General features: G+C 37.7%; 1 protein-coding gene across 9 annotated transcripts in view; it reads left to right on the top strand.

Moving 5' to 3' along the window:
* Nucleotides 1-2,640: 2,640 nt before the first annotated feature.
* The window catches only part of LOC128505412 (von Willebrand factor A domain-containing protein 5A-like), a 29,979-nt gene continuing 11,889 nt past the window's right edge, over nt 2,641-20,730 (top strand). For 2 of the 9 annotated variants that reach the window (XM_053475852.1, XM_053475869.1), the window contains exons 1-15: nt 2,648-3,006; nt 4,998-5,200; nt 6,860-7,082; nt 7,597-7,763; nt 8,974-9,088; nt 9,304-9,476; nt 9,611-9,699; nt 9,833-9,977; nt 10,129-10,208; nt 13,854-13,968; nt 14,245-14,394; nt 14,529-14,638; nt 15,432-15,649; nt 15,809-15,847; nt 19,746-19,766. In XM_053475852.1, coding sequence (XP_053331827.1) covers nt 2,967-3,006; nt 4,998-5,200; nt 6,860-7,082; nt 7,597-7,763; nt 8,974-9,088; nt 9,304-9,476; nt 9,611-9,699; nt 9,833-9,977; nt 10,129-10,208; nt 13,854-13,968; nt 14,245-14,394; nt 14,529-14,638; nt 15,432-15,649; nt 15,809-15,847; nt 19,746-19,766 — 1,888 coding nt within the window. In that variant the 5' untranslated portion in view covers nt 2,648-2,966. Of the gene's footprint in view, nt 3,007-4,997; nt 5,201-6,859; nt 7,083-7,596; nt 7,764-8,973; nt 9,089-9,303; nt 9,477-9,610; nt 9,700-9,832; nt 9,978-10,128; nt 10,209-13,853; nt 13,969-14,244; nt 14,395-14,528; nt 14,639-15,431; nt 15,650-15,808; nt 15,848-18,060; nt 18,142-19,745; nt 19,767-20,730 lie in introns of all 9 variants that reach the window. The other 7 variants (XM_053475835.1, XM_053475843.1, XM_053475818.1 and 4 more) reach the window with 6 other exon arrangements.

Genomic DNA, 20,730 nt, shown 5'->3' on the forward strand with positions numbered 1-20,730 from the left:
TATGAAACGTTACAATTTACATTCAAAATGAAACTTTTTGCCACAATTTCATAATATTGGTACATACAGTACAAGTTATTAAATGCTTCATTTTAAGAGACGTTAGTTTTACAAACAATCAGAGTAATGTCCACAGAAAGGCAATAGTTGTTTATTTAATAGTTAAAAATGATTAAGCAGATTTTCTAAAAATATTGTAATGTTATCTAATAATAATCTAAAAATCTAACAACAACAGTAATAATAATAATAATAATATGTAAATCTAAAAAAATCTGTAGACCTATATAGATTACACTGATCAGCCAAAACATTGTGACCTCTTGCCAAATATTGAGTGGGTCCATCCTTTTGCCACCAAAACAGCGATGCACTGTGTGTTCTGACATCTTTCTTTGTGTAGCTCTTCTGTGCAGACCAGGAACATCCCACAGAGGTTGATCTGATCCACGCATAAACTACATGGAATGCATATGAACTTGAGTAACATCCAATTCTTAATTCACAGAGTTTAATATTATGTTGGCCCACCCTTCGGTGGATAACGGCTTTAACTCTTCCTGAAATGCTTTCCACAAGGTTAAGGAGTGTGGTTTTGGAAATTTTTAACCATTTTTTCAGAAGCGCATTTGTGTGGTTTGACACTGATTAGGATGAGAAAGCCTGGCTCGCAGTCTCCGCTCTAATTCATAACAAAGGTGTTCCTATCGGGTTGAGGTCAGGACTCTGTGCAGGCCAGTCAAGTTTTTCCACACCAAGTGCTTTGTGCACTTGTGTGCAGTTATGTTGGAACAAAAAGGGGGCATTATCCAATCTGTTCCCACAAAGTTGGGAACTTAAAAGTGTCCAAAATGTCTTGGTATGCTGAACCTTTCACTGGGGCTAAGAAGCCAATCAAGCCCAACTCCCAAAACACAACCTTACATCATAATTCCCCTCCACCAAACTTTACACTTGGCACAAAGCAGTCAGACAAGTCAAGTACCCAAGTTCACCTGTTCACAAGTACATAAGTTCTCCTGGCAACTGGCAAACCCAGACTCGTCGACCGGACGCATCATGGCTGAGTTGCTGTCATTCCCAATCGCATACAACTAACAGTAGTTAGCAATTGACTGTGGAATATTTAGTAGCAAGAATATTTCATATTATAATAGTATGATAGTATGACTAAAATATTATTGTTTATATGGCCTAATTAAAAATTAGAATCACAATATTTGCCTCTAATTATCATATTTTTTTACAATGGTACAGAAATAAATAGTGTATGAAACTAACCATAGTAAATATATTTAGTATACTGTTTAAAATGCAAATTATACAGAAGCTGTGCTTTATATCTGTGCAGTTAAAACTGAGCTGATCACTGTGTGCCACCCAATGTTTCAACCAGTCACTGTTAATGTTCATTACTTTAAAATTTAATGTTATTGGGCTTTTAAAAAATTTTCAGAATGGAATGAATTTTTTTTTTTAACTGAACTGTATATTATTGATAAATACAACTTTATATTTGGTTAGTGTCCTATATGGTAAAGCAGAAAAACTCACCTTTGAAATTAAAACAAAACGCCTTGAAATATTTGACTTTACATGTAACAAATCTTAAATATAGAAAAGCTTCCTTTTTTAAATATAAATTACAGAAAATACTTTTTCTGTACTTTTTCATGACATTTTAATTTATTGAGATGCACTATATATAAACTGTTTACCACACACACGGATGGGCTGCTCCACCTTTCCATTCAAGTTCCTGTTATCATGGAGCTACTCTTTACTCTTTAGAGAGAGACCAACTCTCTCCTCCTTATTCTGCCCATCACTCTGGCTCTAAAGTAATGTGTCAAAGGGCCACTGTCCCTGTATGATGAGCCAAAAAAAAAAAAGGTATTATACATTGTAAAATAATAATACATTGCATCAACCCCATGAACCACCAGAAAATGCCCAGTATGCCAGATTACCAACCAGCCCTGGTTGGGAGATTGTCACCATCCTTAACACTCTCATGAAAAAGATTCATATAAATAAAATCAATTTTATTATTGTTGTGCATGTTTTCTCCACTTTATTATGTTTCACTTAGACTATCATAATGTGTGTTCCAGGTGCTGCTGTCAGCTGTTGATCGGTTTCCAAAGAAATCCAAAATCTGTATTCGTATTTTTTTTTAGCTGTTGTGCACAAAAATGTTTGCCTGACCTTCACAGAAATTCCAACAAGACTGAAAATCTGGAAGCTAAGATCCACTATTAACCACTTACTGCGACCAAATGTTTTTAAAATAGGGACATACTTTTGCATACTCATTAGCCTTTGCCAAAGATGCGCGGGAACACAGGATCAGCCTTGTCTGTGTTCAATTATTTCAACGTATATACAGCACATTGAATTTGCTATAGTGGTTTTATTCCTTTTTTTCTCTACATTTTAACATACATTCTTACATATGTAAAATGCAAATTGGAAGAACCATTTTTGGTCAGTGTCAATCTTTAATTTTCTAATGCATGTATTTATTAATTTATCTTTTAACGTGCAGTTCTAAAGTTGCAGGTCCTCTACTATCCGCCAGGGGGAACCCTGCGCATTTACTTCTCACTGACTCGTTACAAGCATGAATTTATTTTTATTCGAGGATTACTCTGAACTTAATAACCAAAACATAACTTTAAAACCTGCATGAATAACTGGGAAAGCCAAGGGTTTATTAAAACACTTTCAGCTTCCGCCTACAGCTGGGTGTCGATTCCCCGCCCGCCCCCTTGATTCCGGGCAGATGAGGGAATTTGCCTGCAGTGACGTACATCACAACATGTCCATTTTCCTTCCGTGTTTTGCTTGTGTTTGAAATAACCTGCTTAGTTTAGTATGTCGTCAAACTAGACTGTGGACTGAAAAGCAGAGATACAAAACCTGACATCCACCCTGTCTGAGTATTTCTACATAAGGAGAACAAAATGGTGAACTGTGGCCTGCTGACAACCAAAAAAGAGCCAGGTAGGATTACTATTATTATTATTATTATTATTATTACAGTACAAACAGTGTAAGATTAAAATATTTTATTTCTAGTTGTTTACAAGTCTCATTACATAGATTAAAAGAGCAAATGTGTGAATATGTTAATTACATGAAGGTTTGTATTTCTTCTACACTTTAATAAACACCTTTTGAATGACGATGGGCTCCAAAGACAAAGACACGTAGGCCTACAGTAAACACGACTAATTGTTAACTAGTCATTTTGTTAGATAAAGCACTACACTTACAATAAAAATAATAACGCAAAACCATGTCAGAGGGAAACTTACATGTGGATGCAATTGCAGATAAGAGAAGCTCGTTTGATACAACAGAAAACTAAACACGTAAAATCGTAAACTTGAAACAGGTAAGGAAACAAAATGAATCACTTTAAGCAGTCAGGGTAATAAGGCTCCGAGCTGATAAACTCACAAAAGCGTACGGTATACTTTACCAAATTCCTCGTTTGCTGATTTGTACTATATTTCTGCACCTGGCGCAGGTGTGCGCGTGATTTGGAACGGAACTGCTGGGAGTTGTAGTTCGCTTCCGCCATGTTTGTATGCGGAAGCAGCCTTGCTGAATCATCTGTCCCTGTTAGCCTGTTCATCTGTTAGCCTCCCAAACTACGAGTTTAAAATACATTGGAGCAGAAGTGCAAGCAGAATAAATGGAATCATGACTCGGGCAAAAATGATTCCTCATGCTCCCACAACCACACTTTAACATTCAGGGCATCAGCTGACTTTTTTTTTTTTTTTTTGCCACGTAACGTTGCTGAACCTGACTAACTGAAGCCACCCCAGGTCCTAAGACTGCCTTCAGAGGCTTGTAGAGTAGCCTCTGGATGCATCACATGCACCTCCCCACTAACCCCACTGATGCACTCATCACTCTGGTCTAGGGTCAATCTGGACTCATCAGACACATGATGGTCACAAGTTGAGTAACTAAGTTAGTCATAATCCTGTGACTTTCCAGTAAACATTGGTCCGACAGCGTCGTGTCCATGGCCAAAAACAGTTGCTGTAGGACTGCATTAATTGGTAAAGATTTTACCAAATAAGACATTACTTGGTAAAAATATGACAGAACATTTCCTAAAAATGCATTCAGAGACGTTTGTACACGTCTGCAGTTGTCTCGGTTTGCATGTATACTGTAGCTGTTACTTTGACTTTTAGCTAAGTGCTGTTTAATATGTTCCCTCAAAGCAAACATTTGAACAGTTGATTACCATTTATGACATCTGTTTTGAATCAGATAATGTCAAACACATCTGTTCAACTTTCATTTTGGAACTATTTTTCAACCATGACGGAACGTGTTGGTGGGACGTAATTTCAACGGTCATCAGTTGTCCAAATATTTGCTGGGTTCTTATATCATTGATTCTGCTTTTATCTGATCTGCTATCATTTATTTTTACCCAGCAACTTTACTTAAAATTCAAGTGATCTCAATGCAAGATTTTTTTTAACCACATTTCTTCCAAGTTAAAGGTTAAGCACAGTACATACACATTTTAATAATGTGTTCAAGAGTTTTTAACTTAGTTTCAGTCATTTCAAATATCCTTAATTGTTTTTTGTACTCTGTACAGAATTCTCTTTAACTTATCACACATGGCATACATAACCATTTACTTACAGTGCACATATTAATTACACAAAAATACATTTCTAAGCATTTGAAGCATTCCCATGAATGATTTCTGCATTTACTTAATTTGTAAGCCCCAACTATTTAAAAAAAAGAATTAAAAAGTAAAATACAGTATATGAGACCCTCTAGCACCATGAATTTTACCAACTGATTTTAAAATCTTTCTTTGTATGATATTTTGTCAAGGAAAAGCCGAGGCATATTGTTAAATCAATTGACATCTTTATGTTCCCCACACACTCTTATTAAAGTTTTATGGCTTCTGTTTAATGTAAGTGTTCTGTATGTTTACTGGTTAGTGCCACTGAAGCACATTGAGGTGGATCTGCAGGTTCAGGGACATGTAGCAACGGTGACCTCCACCCTGCAATATAAAAATGAGGAAGAGCATGCCCTGGAGGCTATATTTGTCTTCCCAATGCCTTCAGGAGCTGCCCTCTGCCAATTCAGTGCCAAAATTGCAGATCAGGAGATAGTGGCTGAGGTGCAGGAGAAACAGGAGGTGAGTGAGACAATTTCAACCCTAAACTTTTGACATCTTACAATAACAATCCCGACCTATTCATTAATTAACCCATGGGTAGACATCATAACAGTGATTAAAAGTTAAAGTTAAAATGTTTTCAAGGCCCTTTACTGGCTGTGTGCAGTACATTTTTTTTTCCAGGAATTATTTTCTTATACTCATACATTTACTGCTTTAGGGACCTTATTAGGAACACCTGTACACCCTTAAATTCATGCAATTATTTGTTTAATTCACCAATTATGTGGTAGCAGCAAAATGCATAAAATAATGCATGTGTCGGCAAAGAGCTTTAGTCACTGTTCATGTTAAATATCAAAATGGGGAAAAATGTGGTCTCCATAACCGTGGCATGGTTGTTGAAATGAGTATTTCATTAACTGTTGCTGTAATTTTTACTCACAACAGTCTGTAACCATTCTGTAAGTGGAGGCTCTTCAGGCTGAAACACTTTGTTGATAAAAGGGATGAGTGAAGAATTAACAGACTGGTCTAAGCTGATTGAAAGTCGACAGTAATTTAAAAAAGCACTATGTACAATCATGGTGAACAGAAACACAAAATTAGACCATAATAAATGCGTAAGATTGTGAGAGATTTTTAGTCTTCCACTTGTTAATGTTACCTAATTATAAAACATTAAACAAAAGCTCTATCTCAAGTCAAAAGAACCAGAGAATGACTCAGGATTCTGTGCCGATCTGGATAAAGTAAGCAGGATTTATTGCGCAATAAAACCAAGTGAGCCGCATTTGAATGTTTAGGTCATAAATCCAAGCATGATCAAGAGCGGACTGTCTGACAATTACTGCACATGCAGGCTCATTATATACAGTTTTCAAGGGGAGGGATGCATGCCTTATCTCCTCCTTTACTTCTTTTTTTTTCCCTCCTTACCAAATGATTAACCCATTATAGGCAAACTTTTCCCACGGAATTCTCCCATTCCGTTTACGTTTTTCTATTATATTATGTTACATCCTATACCTTGTCATCTGATTCCCTACGTCATCTGTACCAAGTGATTATATTTTTTCCTATTATAATTAATTTTTCTTGCTAATTACTTTCTATTATCTTTACACTTCTTTTGCTTAGTTTATAAAAAAAATAACAGGGTTGACTGAGTCACCTCTGAGTGAATTCAGTATGTTTTATGCTCTGTCATACTCTATCTGCTTTTCTTATCTCACCTCTAAGTGAACCCAGTATGTTTTATGACCTGTCATACTCTGTCTGCTTTTCTCTTCTTTAAGTGAACCTAGTATGTTTTATGACTTGTCATACTCTCTACCTACTTCTATATTATTTCACTAAGATTAATATTATGTTGATTGATATTACCATATTGTTACACTGCTGCAGACACAAGTATGTTTTACTAAAATATGAACAAGATGAAGCAAAAAAGTTCCACTTGTGACTGCTAAGCACTGAGGATGAGGCTATTGTGACCACGGACTAACCAAAACTGCACAGATAAATACTGGAAAAAAAGTAGTGATTTTTATTTATCTCTTTAGTTGCCCAGTACCCGTTGAGTCTGTACCTGTGTTCTTCTTGTTTCTTGATTCTTGTTCTTGGCTAATGGAGAATTAACAGGAATGCCTCTTCAATTCATGCTTTTTGTGTCAGGCGCGGGAGCAGTACGATGATGCACTGAGTTCAGGTCAACAGGCTTTCCTGCTGGAGGAGAGTGAGGAGTCTGTGGATGTGTTCAGGCTGAGTGTGGGGTCTCTGCCTCCACACCAGAGTGCAGCCGTCACCTTCATCTATATCATTGAGCTGAGTGTGCAGGCTGATCATTCACTGCAATTCTGCCTGCCTGCAGTGCTCAATCCTCGTTACTCACCAGCCGGTATTACACACACACACACACACACACACACAGAATGACAGAATATTCATTGAGTTTGGCAAACTATATAATAAAATTTTACATGCCATATTTTTATAATGAATTAATCATAGTCTAAGAGGTCCAAAATGTCTCTGTTAATATTCCAGCTCAAATACCATACAAATCATGCATTCTAGCATCACCAAATTCCTGTTTCCCTCCAGTTTCAAATATGCCGTTTTACTGTCTGCAGTTTTAAATGCAAATAAGCTGATGACTGATGGATTTTTTGCCAATCAGACTGGAGGAAATAGGAATTCTTTGAAAATGCAAACTGCCTACACACACACACTCACTCACACTCACCACTAGCACTCAACCTCCTGTCACATACTAAACTCAAATATTTGGAAAATGTCTGACACACATCATTGTTAAATCTTATTTTAAGGAATTTTGTTGATCAATCATGCACACAGTAAAATGAACAATATTTCAGTGAAAATAATGCTAATATATGTCTCATTTTCAGGTACAGGTGGTGGTATAGTGTCAGAGATAACATCAAGTTCCACTGGTGTTCCCTATTCTCTCTCTTTTACTGCACAAGTAAGCTCTCCAAACCCCATCACTAAAGTGGAGTCCAAATGTCCACTAGAGCCCCTGACATTCCTCAACACAGAGCACACAAAGGCAAAGGTGTGTGTATATGTAAAATGCACATATACTGTATACTGTAGTATGTGCTCCCTTATTATGTTTGCATGATGTATATTTTGTTATTCTTCATTTATTTATACATATAAATCTGTTTAAATAACTGGTCAATAGTTTTGTACAGTCAAGTTGTGTAAATGTGCATTTCAGGGCAGGAAATGTAACAAAATTTGACTTCTAAAATATGGTCTGAAGTATGTTTTCCTTAAAGTATGACTCATTGTAGTTCAGTTTTGTCCTGTTCTTTATGTAAAAAACTCATACACATGACATTTTAAAATGCAAAAGGATTTTGTGAAAGCACCATCATACCTAAAATACACTAAATTGCCAAAAGTATTTACTTACCCATCCAAATAATTGAATTCAATCACTGTTCCAATCACTTCCATGGTGTTTAAAATCAAGCACCGCAGTCCATTTCTTAAAAATGGGTCGCTCTGAGAAGCTCACTAAATTTCAGCGTGGTACTGTACCGTGATAGGATGCCACCAGTTCAATAAACTCAGTAATAAAATTTCCTTGCAACTTAAGTATTCCACAGTCAACTGTTAGTGGTATTATAACAAAGTGTAAGCGATTGGGAACGACAGCAACTCAGCCATGAAGTGGTAGGCTGTGTAGAATTACAGAGTAGGGCCAGCGGATGCTGAGACACATAAAGCACAGGGGTCTCTGGGTTTGGTGGTTGCCAGGAGAAAGATAAAGAAGTTGTAAAGGGGGTATTATGATGTGGGTTTTTTTTTTTTTTTAAGAGTTTTCAAGAGCCCGGCCCCTTAGTTTCAGTGAAAGGAACTCTCAATCAGCGTACATTGTTGTGCTCCCAACTTTTTTTTTTGGGTGATGCCCCCTTCCTGTTCCAACATGACTGCACACCATTGCACAAAGCAAAGTCCATAAAGACATGTATGAGCAAGTTTGGTGTGGAAGAACTTGACTGACCTGCACAGAGTCCTGCCCTCAACCCTATAGAACACCTTTGGGATTAATTAGAGTGGAGGCTGCGAGCCAGGCCTTCTCATCCTAATCAGTGTCTAACCACACAAATGCGCTTCTATAAGAATAGTCAAACTTTCCCATAAACACACTCCTAAACCTTGTCCTAAGCTGTTATAGCTGCAAAGGGTGGACCAGCAACATATTAAACCCTATGAATTAAAATTAAATTGAATGTGTGTGTGTGTGTGTTTAGGTGAGCCTTTCTGCAGGTCATAAGTTTGACAGAGATGTGGAGCTGTATGTATATTATCAGAATCCCCATCAGCTCACCGCTATAGTGGAGGCTGGAGCTCCTGAAGGCCAGCAAGGTATGAATCTATTAATTAATATGTTCTATAATAACTTCTCCTAAAGTCAATGGAGTAATTTCAAAACTTAATTAGAAAAATGTCACACTTGTTTTGTAAAACAAAATTATATTTTAACTCCTGAAATTTTAGGAAAAATGTATGGATTTTGGAGAAATTTGTGTTGTCTTTTGTGTTTCTTTTTATCTCTTCTGATTATTGATTTCTCTTGTTAGGGACTCTAATGGGAGATCCCGCAGTCATGGTCAGTTTCTATCCAGAGTTTCCTGAGTCGGTCATGTCCTCCACATCTTGTGGTGAGTTTGTGTTTGTTATGGACAGATCTGGCAGTATGGACTGCAGCATGCATAATGGACAAGGTGCACAACCGCGCATCAAATGTGCCAAGGTAAGGCTCAGAACTAACAGATAATTATTCAACTTATGTCATCATAACAGCTGTGTAAAATAGATTTTTCTCATGAAAAGAATTTAGATTGAAAAAAATAATAATCCTGACTATGTAAATAATGATGTATTAAGGACACGTTGCTCCTGCTGCTAAAGAGTCTTCCCATGGGCTCTTACTTCAACGTCTATGGTTTTGGCTCTAACTTTGAATCCTTCTTCCCGTGAGTACTCCTCACATGAACAAATTTAGTATTTCTGTCATTTAGTTCATTAATCATATACAAGCATGGATCAAACCACACAGGACTGTTAAATGTGTTTTGTTGTGTTTGCTGTATGTTTCTCTGGCTTTAGGAAAAGTGTACAGTACAGTCAGGACACTATGGATCAGGCTGTAAAGAGGGTTAACGAAATGCAAGCGAATATGGGGGGCACAGAGATTCTGCGACCTCTGATACACATATACAAACAACCTTGCATCCCTAACCACCCAAAACAGGTAACATTGCCCTTCATCTGAATGTCTGATCCAGAGTAATAATTTACCATAAAAATTCAATGTGGTAAAACAACAGCACGATAACTGAGTAAATTATATGAAACTTGTAACATTTTCTGGTTCTATTAACAGAATGACTCTCTCTTTTTAGCTGTTTATATTTACAGATGGTGAAGTAGGAAACACCAAAGATGTTCTTCACCTTGTGAGAGAAAATGCTGATTTCCACAGGCATGTGCTATTTAAGCTTAACCATTCTTGAAGTGTTTATTTTATTTGCTGGAAATTTGAGTAAATAAATGGCTCAACACACTCCCCTCCAAATATTTTGGAACAGCAATGCCATTTTTTGGTATTGCAACTGTATTAACTGAAGTAAATTTGAGAAAAATAAGGGATGAAGAGGGATGATGATGTGACATAATGAATATGGGATGATCTATTTGATGATCAGATGATGGGATAATCAGTCCTGCTGGTTGCATTTAGAATGAAATTTTTGCATTTAGGTGGTCAATTAATGTAAATGCAAAATTTGCATCTCGCCCAAAACCCACCGACATCACCAAACTGTTCCATTCTTATTTTTTCCAGGTTTCTTTTAGTTGTTGTTTGTTTTGAAGGGTTTCTCTCCTCTTCTGGTAAAATGCATGCTTAACTGGTTAAGATCTGGTTGACTTGACCAGATTTCCACCTTTTCCTCTGACAAAGTTCTTTGCTCTGTGCGCAATGTGCTTGGGTCATTGCGTTGCATGATGAAGTTCCTACAAACTAGATTGGCTGTATTTCTCAGTGAGTCCTAAGTTCTGTATGAGTCAGACAGATGAATTTAGAGTCAACACTTTGAAGTCTTTGTTCCTCATGTCATGTTCCTCAAACCGTTTCTAAACAATTTCGATTGCAGTGTGTCCAGGTGCATTATCCTGCTGAAAGAGGCCACTCGTGATATATCCCGCCCCTTGACAGGTGCCTCTGTAACGCGATCATCAATGTTATTAACTTCATGGGCACCATAATATTGACACCACATGAGCAATGTTAATGTGTTTATGTTATCAAAAAATATATACAAGTAAACTGACAGGATCATGGACACCAAAGGCATACCCATGTCTATGGCCAGCCCTTCCGGTCTGATCCCACAGAAGGTCGAATGCAGTACATATCACTAAAAAAAGTCAATGCTGGCCAAAGTAGAATTTCACCAGAATACCCAGTGCACCACAGCCTGCCGTGCACGGGCTATATACACTCACCAAAAGGATTATTAGGAACACCTGTTAAATTTCTCATTAATGCAATTATCTAATCAACTAATCACATGGCAGTTGCTTCAATGCACTTAGGGGTGTGGTCTTGGTCAAGACAATCTCCTGAACTCCAAACTAAATGTCAGAAGAAAAAAGAAAAGTGATTTAAGCAATTTTAAGCGTCGTATGGTTGTTGGTGCCAGACGGGCTGGTCTAAGTATTTCACAATCTGCTCAGTCTGCTAAGTATTTCACAATCTGCTCACTGGGATTTTCACACACAACCATTTCTAGGGTTTAAAAAAAATGGTGTGAAAATCCAGTATGCGGCAGTCCTCTGGCGAAAATGCCTTGTTGATGCTTGAGGTCAGAGGAGAATGGGCCGACTAATTCAAGCTGATAGAAGAGCAACTTTGACTGAAATAACCAATCAATACAACCGAGGTATGCAGCAAAGCATTTGTAAAGCCACAACACGCACAACCTTGAGGCTACAACAGCAGAAGACCCCACCGGGTACCACTCATCTACAAATTTGAAAAAGAGCACAACCTCACCAAAATTGGACAGTTGAAAACTGGAAAAATGTTGCCGGGTCTGATGAGTCTCGATTTCTGTTAAGACATTTGAATGGTAGAGTCAGAATTTGGCATAAACAGAATGAGAACATGGATCCATCATGCCTTGTTACCACTGTGCAGGCCGGTGGTAGTGGAGTAATGGTGCGGGGGATGTTTTCTTGGCACACTTTAGGCCCCTTAGTGCCAATTGGGCATCGTTTAAATGCCACGGGCTACCTGAGCATTGTTTCTGACCATATCCATCCCTTTATGACCACCATGTACCCATCCTCTGATGGCTACTTCCAGCAGGATAATGCACCATGTTACAAAGCTCGAATCAATTCAAATTTGTTTCTTGAACATGACAATGAGTTCACTGTACTAAAATGGCCCCCACAGTCACCAGATCTCAACCCAATAGAGCATCTTTGGGATGTGGTGGAACGGGAGCTTCGTGCACTGGATGTGCATCGCACAAATCTCCATCGACTGCAAGATGCTATCCTATCAATATGGGCCAAAATTTCTAAAGAATGCTTTCAGCACCTTATTGAATCAATGCCACATAGAAATAAGGCAGTTCTGAAGGCGAAAGGGGGTCAAACACCGTATTAGTATGGTGTTCCTAATAATCCTTTAGGTGAGGATTATTCTTAACCAGGGCGTACATGGGATACACACAGTACCAGTCCAGTACAGTACCAGTTTGGATTTATTTTTCTGCATTCTAGAATAATACTGGAGATTTTACTTGCTTGAACTTATCAAGCATCATGACAAAAATGGCTCTCATGAAGACCATCTCAGGAAAGTAAGACCAAAACTTAACTGTGCTGCAGAGGAGAAGTTTTTTAAGAAATCACCAATTACAGCACCTCATATTAGACCCTTCATGAAAACTGTACATACAGTTGTATAAGTAGCAGACTCATCTTGATAACTGTTAAAAAAATAATGTGCATTATTGCATATAAAGAAGATATTGCAGTGCCAGCTGATAGAGAAGAAACAGCCAATCAGAAGTAGTGTGTGAAAATCTGTGATTAGAGTAGAGCGAGCGTACAGGCAAAGTCGAGCGCGCACAGAAAAAAGATGTTGTGTGCGGAAAACATGTTGAACACGCAGGGGAGATACTGCAAGCATAGAACCGAGCTGTTGAGCATGTACTGTAGATGAGACACTGCAGGCTCATGGAGTGCTTTGTTTGCTCTCAAAATGTCGAAACTGTGCTCAGGAATGTGGCCTGAATATAATGCCATAGATTTACTGGTGTGCTTCGAATCATTGTCCTGTTTTATGACTGAATTTCAACCAACTTTTATGGCACTAGGCATAAAGGCCCAATAACTCCACTTTGTCTCATCTGTCCATGGTACAGTACATTGCTCTGGACGGCTTGTGCTTTGTTCAAGTGCAGTGCTTTGAACCTCATTTGTTTAAAGACACTCACACTCCCAATGTCTTTTTAGGAGAGCCTTTCTCCTGGCAACCCTTACAAACACCCTGTGCTTGTATAGTCTTCTTTGATTGATGCTGTTATTGACTTTAAAAGTGAAGACTCCTAGTGAAGCCTGAGAGTATGAGGTGTAGCTCTTGGGTTTTTGTTTTTATATTATTTCTCTGCGCATTGCCCTGAATGTGTTGGTACTTGCACTCCTGGGAAGATTGGCAAATGCTTTTTAAATGCTTTAAATAATCTTTGTCATTTTAGAATGTTAAACTTCAAATTGTTTGGAAATGGTTTTTAACCTTTCACAGATTGATGTACTGCAAAAACTGGTTCTCTAAGACCATTGTCTTAGACATGTCTTTCCTTTTTGGCTCTGTCTGCAATGCTTGGTATGCTTCGTGTGGTATGTGACAGTCAGTTTTCCATTGTGCTGATTTTTTGTCTTGTACGTTTACATAAATATAAAATGAAGGCTATGAATCATGGTCATGTCATACTACCTCGTACTTAATTTTTACGTATATCACAATTCCATTGGTCATTATTCTTAGCTTAGTTTGTCTGACAGTGAATTTGCTTTTGATGTTTTTTTTGACACATCTTTGTTTAAACAGATGTTTCTCATTCGGGATTGGTGAAGGAGCAAGTTCTGCGCTCATTACAGGATTGGCTGAGAACGGCTCTGGCCACGCCCAATTCATCTCAGGAACAGATCGCATGCAGGCCAAAGTAAGGCTGTACAAAAATAAAGAACAAATGCTTTAAAAAACAGGCTACTGGTGTCAACAATTATGCAATTTTAATTAAAGAGTGATTAACTAAAGTAGAAAGACTCATTGTTTATGATATTTATAGTAAGCAGTCAACTATAGTATGAACAACAGATTATCATCTACAACAATTTTCTGTTAGCTAAAGACGACAAGGTGTATTGGGAAATATTTCTAAATTTTCATTTTCCTTTCTATTAATTAACTATTAATTGCTTTTTATACCCAATGCTAGGTAATGCAGTCTCTTCGCTTTGCTTTACAACCAGCAGTAACTGATATCTCTGAGGATTGGACTGATTTGTCTTTCACACGTCTGAGCCCCCCGATTAAAGCCCTCTTCCATGGACAAAGAGCACTGATTTATGCTCAGTTGAAAGGAGAGGTGAGAACTTTATCGCACTTTTCTCCGACTGAATGAAAGAAAATAAGCCTTATACAATTGCTTCAGTTGTGAGTTTCTTAAAAGGAAATGACTGAATTTGGTCATTATCACAGAGCTTCTTTCTCTGTCCATAGGACTGTCAGAAACGAGAGACCAGTGGAAAGATTTCAGTGCGGTACCACCTAGGAGATCAAGAAATCTCAAACACTGTCCACTTCTCCCTAAAACCTATTGAGAATAGAGGGTAACTGCTACCAGTAGTACAAAAAAGAAGTTTCCTTTTATAACTTTTTAATTTCTGATTATTATGTATATGTATGTGATCATACTGTATAATTTTTTTAAACAAAGAACATAGATCCTATGGCTATGTTAAATAGTTTACTGTAGGTAGGAGTATTTCCACATGCAAAGAGAACCCAAGAGATTGGGATTAACAGCTCTGGCTAATCAGAAAAAAACATTTCAATGTGCTGCTAAGGAACATAAAGAATAGACCGTGGAACATTAGAAAAAGGTTGTGTGCTCTGAAGAGTCCAGTATTACCCTGTTCCAGGCGAATCAAGGTAAAAAGAGAGGCGGATAAAGTAATGCACCCATCATGCCTAGTTCCTAGTTCCTACATCTGTGGGAGCAGTGTTATGATCTGGGGTTGCAGTTTGTCAGGTCTAGATTCAGCAATGTTATCTGCCCAAAAATGTGGTCAACTGACTACCTGAATATACTGAATCGCCAGGTTTTTCCAGCAATGGATTTGCTGTGACTGACAGTACAGGCATATTCCAAGCTGACAATGCTGGGATTCATTTTTTCAAATTGTAAAAGAGACCATGGGACATCGTTTTCACCCATGGATTGGCCACCACAGAGTCCAGATCTTAGGCTAAAGACTTTTCCACCCAAATTAGTACAATTATTAAAAAATCAAAAATTCTAATCAAGTCTTACTCGTAAATAACAACACAATAAAGTAGCATTTATTGATTCTGTTTATTTGTCAATCAATCAGGTGTGTGTGTGTGTGTGTGTGTGAGAAGACTGGCCATCCACAGGTTGGGTGGTCGCTCTCTGATTCGCAGCTTGGAAAGGGAGGAGCAGGATGATGGAGCTGATAAAGAGGCTCTTAAGGCCAGAGTGGTGGAACTGAGTAAACAGTCTGGAGTGAGCAGCTCACACACTGCCTTCATAGCTGTCAATAAGGGCAGTGGACAAGCTGTGAAAGGACCACTGGTGACAAGAAGAATTCATACAATGAGTTAGTACTCTTTTCACTAAGAACATTTACTTGACCTGGTGTCTAATAACACGAGAATCATTATGATTATCATTAATAAGTTTAGTGCTTTTATGCCTAAACACCTCATACAGGGCACATAAAGAATGTAACCTTCTATTTTTTTCTTGTCTACTTTAGGGGCAATGATGTGCAAAAGCAGTCCACCAATGGCAAATTGTAAGTAACTGAACATAGAAGTTTATAAAAAATTTTTTTACAATACATATATTGTATTATATTTAATTTCTTGAATGTCTTTTAAGACATTTAGATTTTAAATATATTGTTTGTCAATAAAATAAAAATTTTATAAAAAGTAAAAAATAATAAAATATTTTTCATGGTAGTTGAGACTATTGTTGTGAGGGTTGCCCACTAAAGGGCACTGTGTTTATTTAGTAGTTTTTGTTGGTAGACTCAGTTTCCCAGAAGGCACTTCGGTCAGGTGATGCGGGTGCTCACCTGAACAAGGTAGCTTATTAGTCACGTAATAAATAGCTGGTTGTTCTGGAAAACTGGGTCGAGCATTAATGTGAGTGTGTTAAGTGGGCCTTTGTTCTATCTGGTTATGTTCTGTTTTAGTTTGTTTAATTATGGTTGGCCTTTTGGTTTCTGGAGCTTTAAGTTAAGTTTATATTTGTCTTAATTTAGTATGTCTCTTTGTTTGTGTCTCCTAGCAGGATTAGCCTCTAGGAGAATTAGCCTTTTGTGTTTCCCTCCCATTTGAGTAACCCTCTTTTGCATCAGTGGCGATTTCTTTAAGACTGCAAGGGAAGCTCAGCTTCTCCTATAATGTCACAAAATTAATGGTTAAATTATGTACTATTGTATTAACATTTTATTGACTAAAATGCGTTAGAAAACGTTCATCTCGAAGACGAGTTCGTTCAGAATCAGTTAGATATAGCAGGTCGTCTGACTTGATTTTCTTCTCATACTTTCCCGTAGCGTCACAGTGCATTTCCCCGTTGAAGCCCAGCGTTTATTGACTACAATGTGGCTGCTTTAAACAATTTTTTTTTAGTGCTTTGAAACTAGACGATCATAGGATAAACGCTGCGATTATGTCCCGCCCACGGACGCTTAGCGTCTCTGGGGATGAATGGAGCAGTGGGCGGTCCAGGACGCTGGGCTGCTGCATGATGATTGGAGGAGCTGTTTAAAGGGCGGAACCCCTTTTTTGATTGACAGCATGTCTTCAGTATACATCAGCGCTACAAAGATTCAAGTTCAGTCCCATTGTCAGGTTATAGTACAAACTTTCGGGTGGCTCCCGCACTTAAATCCAACTAAAAAGTACTGAAAAGAAAACAAAACTCAGACTATATCCCAGCTTACATCTCTCATTCGCGTTCAACTTCACACACACTGGACTGCATTACCCACAATGCATCTTCCGCACTGGACTACACTCCCGAAACAGCTGTCGTAAATCAACCTCTCTCTCCCGCACTCATTCATATAAGTAGAAAAAAGATGCAATATTATGGTTTCCGTCATTTTTTATATGTTTGCGTACTGACTGGGATGGCCCACACTGGCCAGCGGCCCACCGGGAAAACTCCCGGTACTCCAGATGGCCAGTCCGCCACTGCCCATGCGGATTTGCAGGTGAAGTGCTACGATGAACTGCTGCACTCTGTATTGTTTGCTATTGATATAAACCATTTTTGTTTGTACAAATCATTCTTTAAATAATAAAAAAAAAAACATATTATAGCCTTCTTGACTTTGCTCAGTGTTTCAGCATTGTAAAGTTAGTTCGTTCATATAATTAAAGTAGCTCGTGGAAGGGGAAACTAGCCAGGATTTACGTACAAATAACATAATGAATTTGAATTTGATGAAGTCCTAATATGAGCTTCCCCTGTTTCAAAAGCTAGCAGCCGCCACTGCTTTGCATGCGTAGTTCTTAGTCTGTATAAATACTAACCTGCTTAGATTTTACTCTGTTTAGTCTTTGAGTCTGTTTAGATTATACTGTAGTCTGTTTAGGTACTAACCTGTTTAGCCACTAACCTTTATAGTTCTTAGCCTGTTTCATACCTAGTCTGCTGTGTACCTAGTCTGTTCGCCCCTTGGGTCTCTGGCTACTAGCCTGTTTAGCAATTAGTCTGTTTAGCTACTAGCTAGCTTAGCAGCTAATGTGCATAACAGCTAGTAGGCCTAGCCAAGCCTGTCTTTGTGTTTAGCCCCTCGCATGTATAGTCCCTTGCTTAGTCCTCTAGTCTGTTTAGTTGGTCTAGTCTCGTCTGGTTTGTATCCCTTGTCTGTATTGTATTCGATTGTGTAATCCTGAGTCTGTGGATGTTTTATTGGTTTTGTTTATAGTATGCTCCCAAGTAAAGCCAACTTCATTTGTTCATGTTTTGTTTGGTTTATTATTAAAGACTTTGTTACACCTCATCCCCCTCTGCGTCTATGCCTCAACACCATGCCCACAGTCCAACATCCAACAGAACGTGACAATTGTCAGTTAAAATATTTAATTCATTATTTTTGGTAGAGGACCCGTACTATTGTTATTGTTAGGCAAGGCAAGTTTATTTGTATTGCACATTTCATACACACAAAAAAAAAGATACAGAAAGCGACAGGCACACTGGGCACACTTCCAGCTTGTTCTGTAAACATTCTGTGAATGTTCTTGCTATCATAGCGGGGACCTATGGGCTTTACTACAGCCACCAGAAACACCAGAACCCGGGGGGAACCACAGGTTCACTTAAAATAAAATTAATCATTAAAAAAAGAAAAATAAATTAGGTACTGTAGGTACGTTATATGTGCATAGGACACAAATAACAATTGCTACTAAAGAATATCTTTTACAATTTTTATACTTCTTGTTTAATTTTTTTTTATGGCTCTTTCATTTTATTATATAAATATAAATATTATTCAGATTCAGAGTCGGTCTGATTTATAAGGCACAATTAAACACAACAAAGTTGACCAACGTGCTATGCAACCCTAAGGTAATAAGTCAGTTATAAGAAAATAATCTAGTAAGGATCTTCTTATTCCTGTCCAGAAAAACATTTTAAAAATAACTCGCATCTTTCAGGGGATTCAAATTTCAGGGCATTTCAGGACACACATGTTGTTTGGGATCTAAAATAGCATTAACAGTGCATGAGATTTGGTACAGTTTTTTTTTTTTTTTTTTTTTTAAAGGTGCTTGAGAAATATTTTATCTTCTTGCCTTTTACAATACTTTGTCACCCAAGCTGCTCTTTACAGTTTCAAAAAACATGTATTTTGTCTTCTTTTCTGCTTGCACTCAGCTCTCCTACATGAACCTCGGGCAGCACAAGTAGTATCATTTATCCAGGGTGCAGGGATATATTAGGCTGCAAGTGGTTAATTGGAAGTTGATGTGTTGGAAGCAAGAAAAATGTGCAAGGATCTGAGCAACTTGGACAAGTAGCAATGACGTTTTATAGCAATTAGTACTACTTTGTCTTTTCTGGGGGATCGGACCAGACGAGCTAGCCTTTGCTTTCCACAGGCAAAGATGAGCCATAGGTGTTCATGATCCTGCCACCACTTCACTTGTATGTAATTGATAATCAATGTTATTCAGTTCACCTCACAGTGGTGTTAGTGTTGTGGCTGATTGTTGTATATTCTAATAAATTAATGGTCTAGTTCTTAAAATATAAATTAGCTAGTAGCATTATTTAATGTGAATGTACATGGTCTTGTTTATCTCATTAGCTTTATATCTGTCTGCCAGCTCAGATCCATTCTACATGTCATGGGATCCCAGTCTTGCTGCACATCTCTAGTTTCAGACAGATGCCCTTTGAACAATTATATCTGTATTTGTATTTAATAATCTGTATTTGTTAGTATGAATGCTTTTTGTTAAATTTGTTAAGCATGGCAACTGCATCACAACTGTTACAGTAATATGGCAGCATATTTACTATCTTTTGTTGTGTTGTACAAAACCATTAGACCGTGTTGTCATTTAGGACCAGATCTGGTCTTTGCACTTATGTTCAGACTTACTGGTGACTTCTGGTCAGACTTACTGATGTACTTATTATTTTTTTGGTTTGCCATACAGGTATGCCTATGAGAAAGTGCGGTAAGTATTATGTACTCGCCTAATATTTTACTTTCTTCTTTTTCTCTTATTTATTTTATCTCCACTGTGTTAATGGACTAAATCCTTTGTAGAGATTAAATGTGTACAATACCTGTGTTAATGTTTCAATGATTAGTGAAGTCAATTTCTTTATTATAACTGTTTTATCATAGTGCTTGATAAGTTTTGCCAATGCATTTGACAATACAGGTAGACCCTAACTTACGAACATTCGAGTTATAAATTTCCACACATATAAACAGACTACGGTTCTACGAACATTCGTAGATGCGAACAATTCATGAAGGTAGCTCATGTGTATTGTACAAAAAATAGTTACTGCAGTGCAACAGATGCCAATTATATATAATATTTTTAGTGTGTAAATTAATGTATAAAATGTTCAAAGTCTGGTATTGTATGCGTGTGCGTATGGGGTGTGAGAGAAATGAGTCGGCTTCACTGGTTTCCATGAATCACAATGATAGCAAATGGTTGTTCTGTAAATTTGTCCTGATAGTGAATAATCCTAATTTCAGAAAATCCTCAACAAAACAGAGTTCATAGTACAGTGGATAACAGCTCTAAGACAAACTGGTTTTCGGGATTCCCCTTACTATGTAAAGGCACAGAGAGACCACTGTTACATTTCACGTGTGCAATTCGTTTCCTTAGGCGCAATTACGGTGTGGGGAAAGGGGACAGGAATTTAGTCAAATGGATTTGTGTGCTTTTTTTATATAGTGTACAGTATATTCATGTCAAAGGCGTATAAGCCTCACTTGAGAACAAATCTGACTTACAAACATGCTCTCGGAACGGAACTCGTTAATATTTCAGGGACTACCAGTACTTTTCCAAAACAGCTGACCTTCGTGGCTAAAAACCCCCAAAACTAAAAAAAAAAAAAACCTGACTGTGCTTAATTCAATATGTATTATTTCACAATTTTGAAATGTCTGGT

Source organism: Clarias gariepinus, chromosome 2, assembly GCF_024256425.1.
Source record: "Clarias gariepinus isolate MV-2021 ecotype Netherlands chromosome 2, CGAR_prim_01v2, whole genome shotgun sequence".
NCBI classification, from domain to species: Eukaryota; Metazoa; Chordata; class Actinopteri; order Siluriformes; family Clariidae; genus Clarias; species Clarias gariepinus.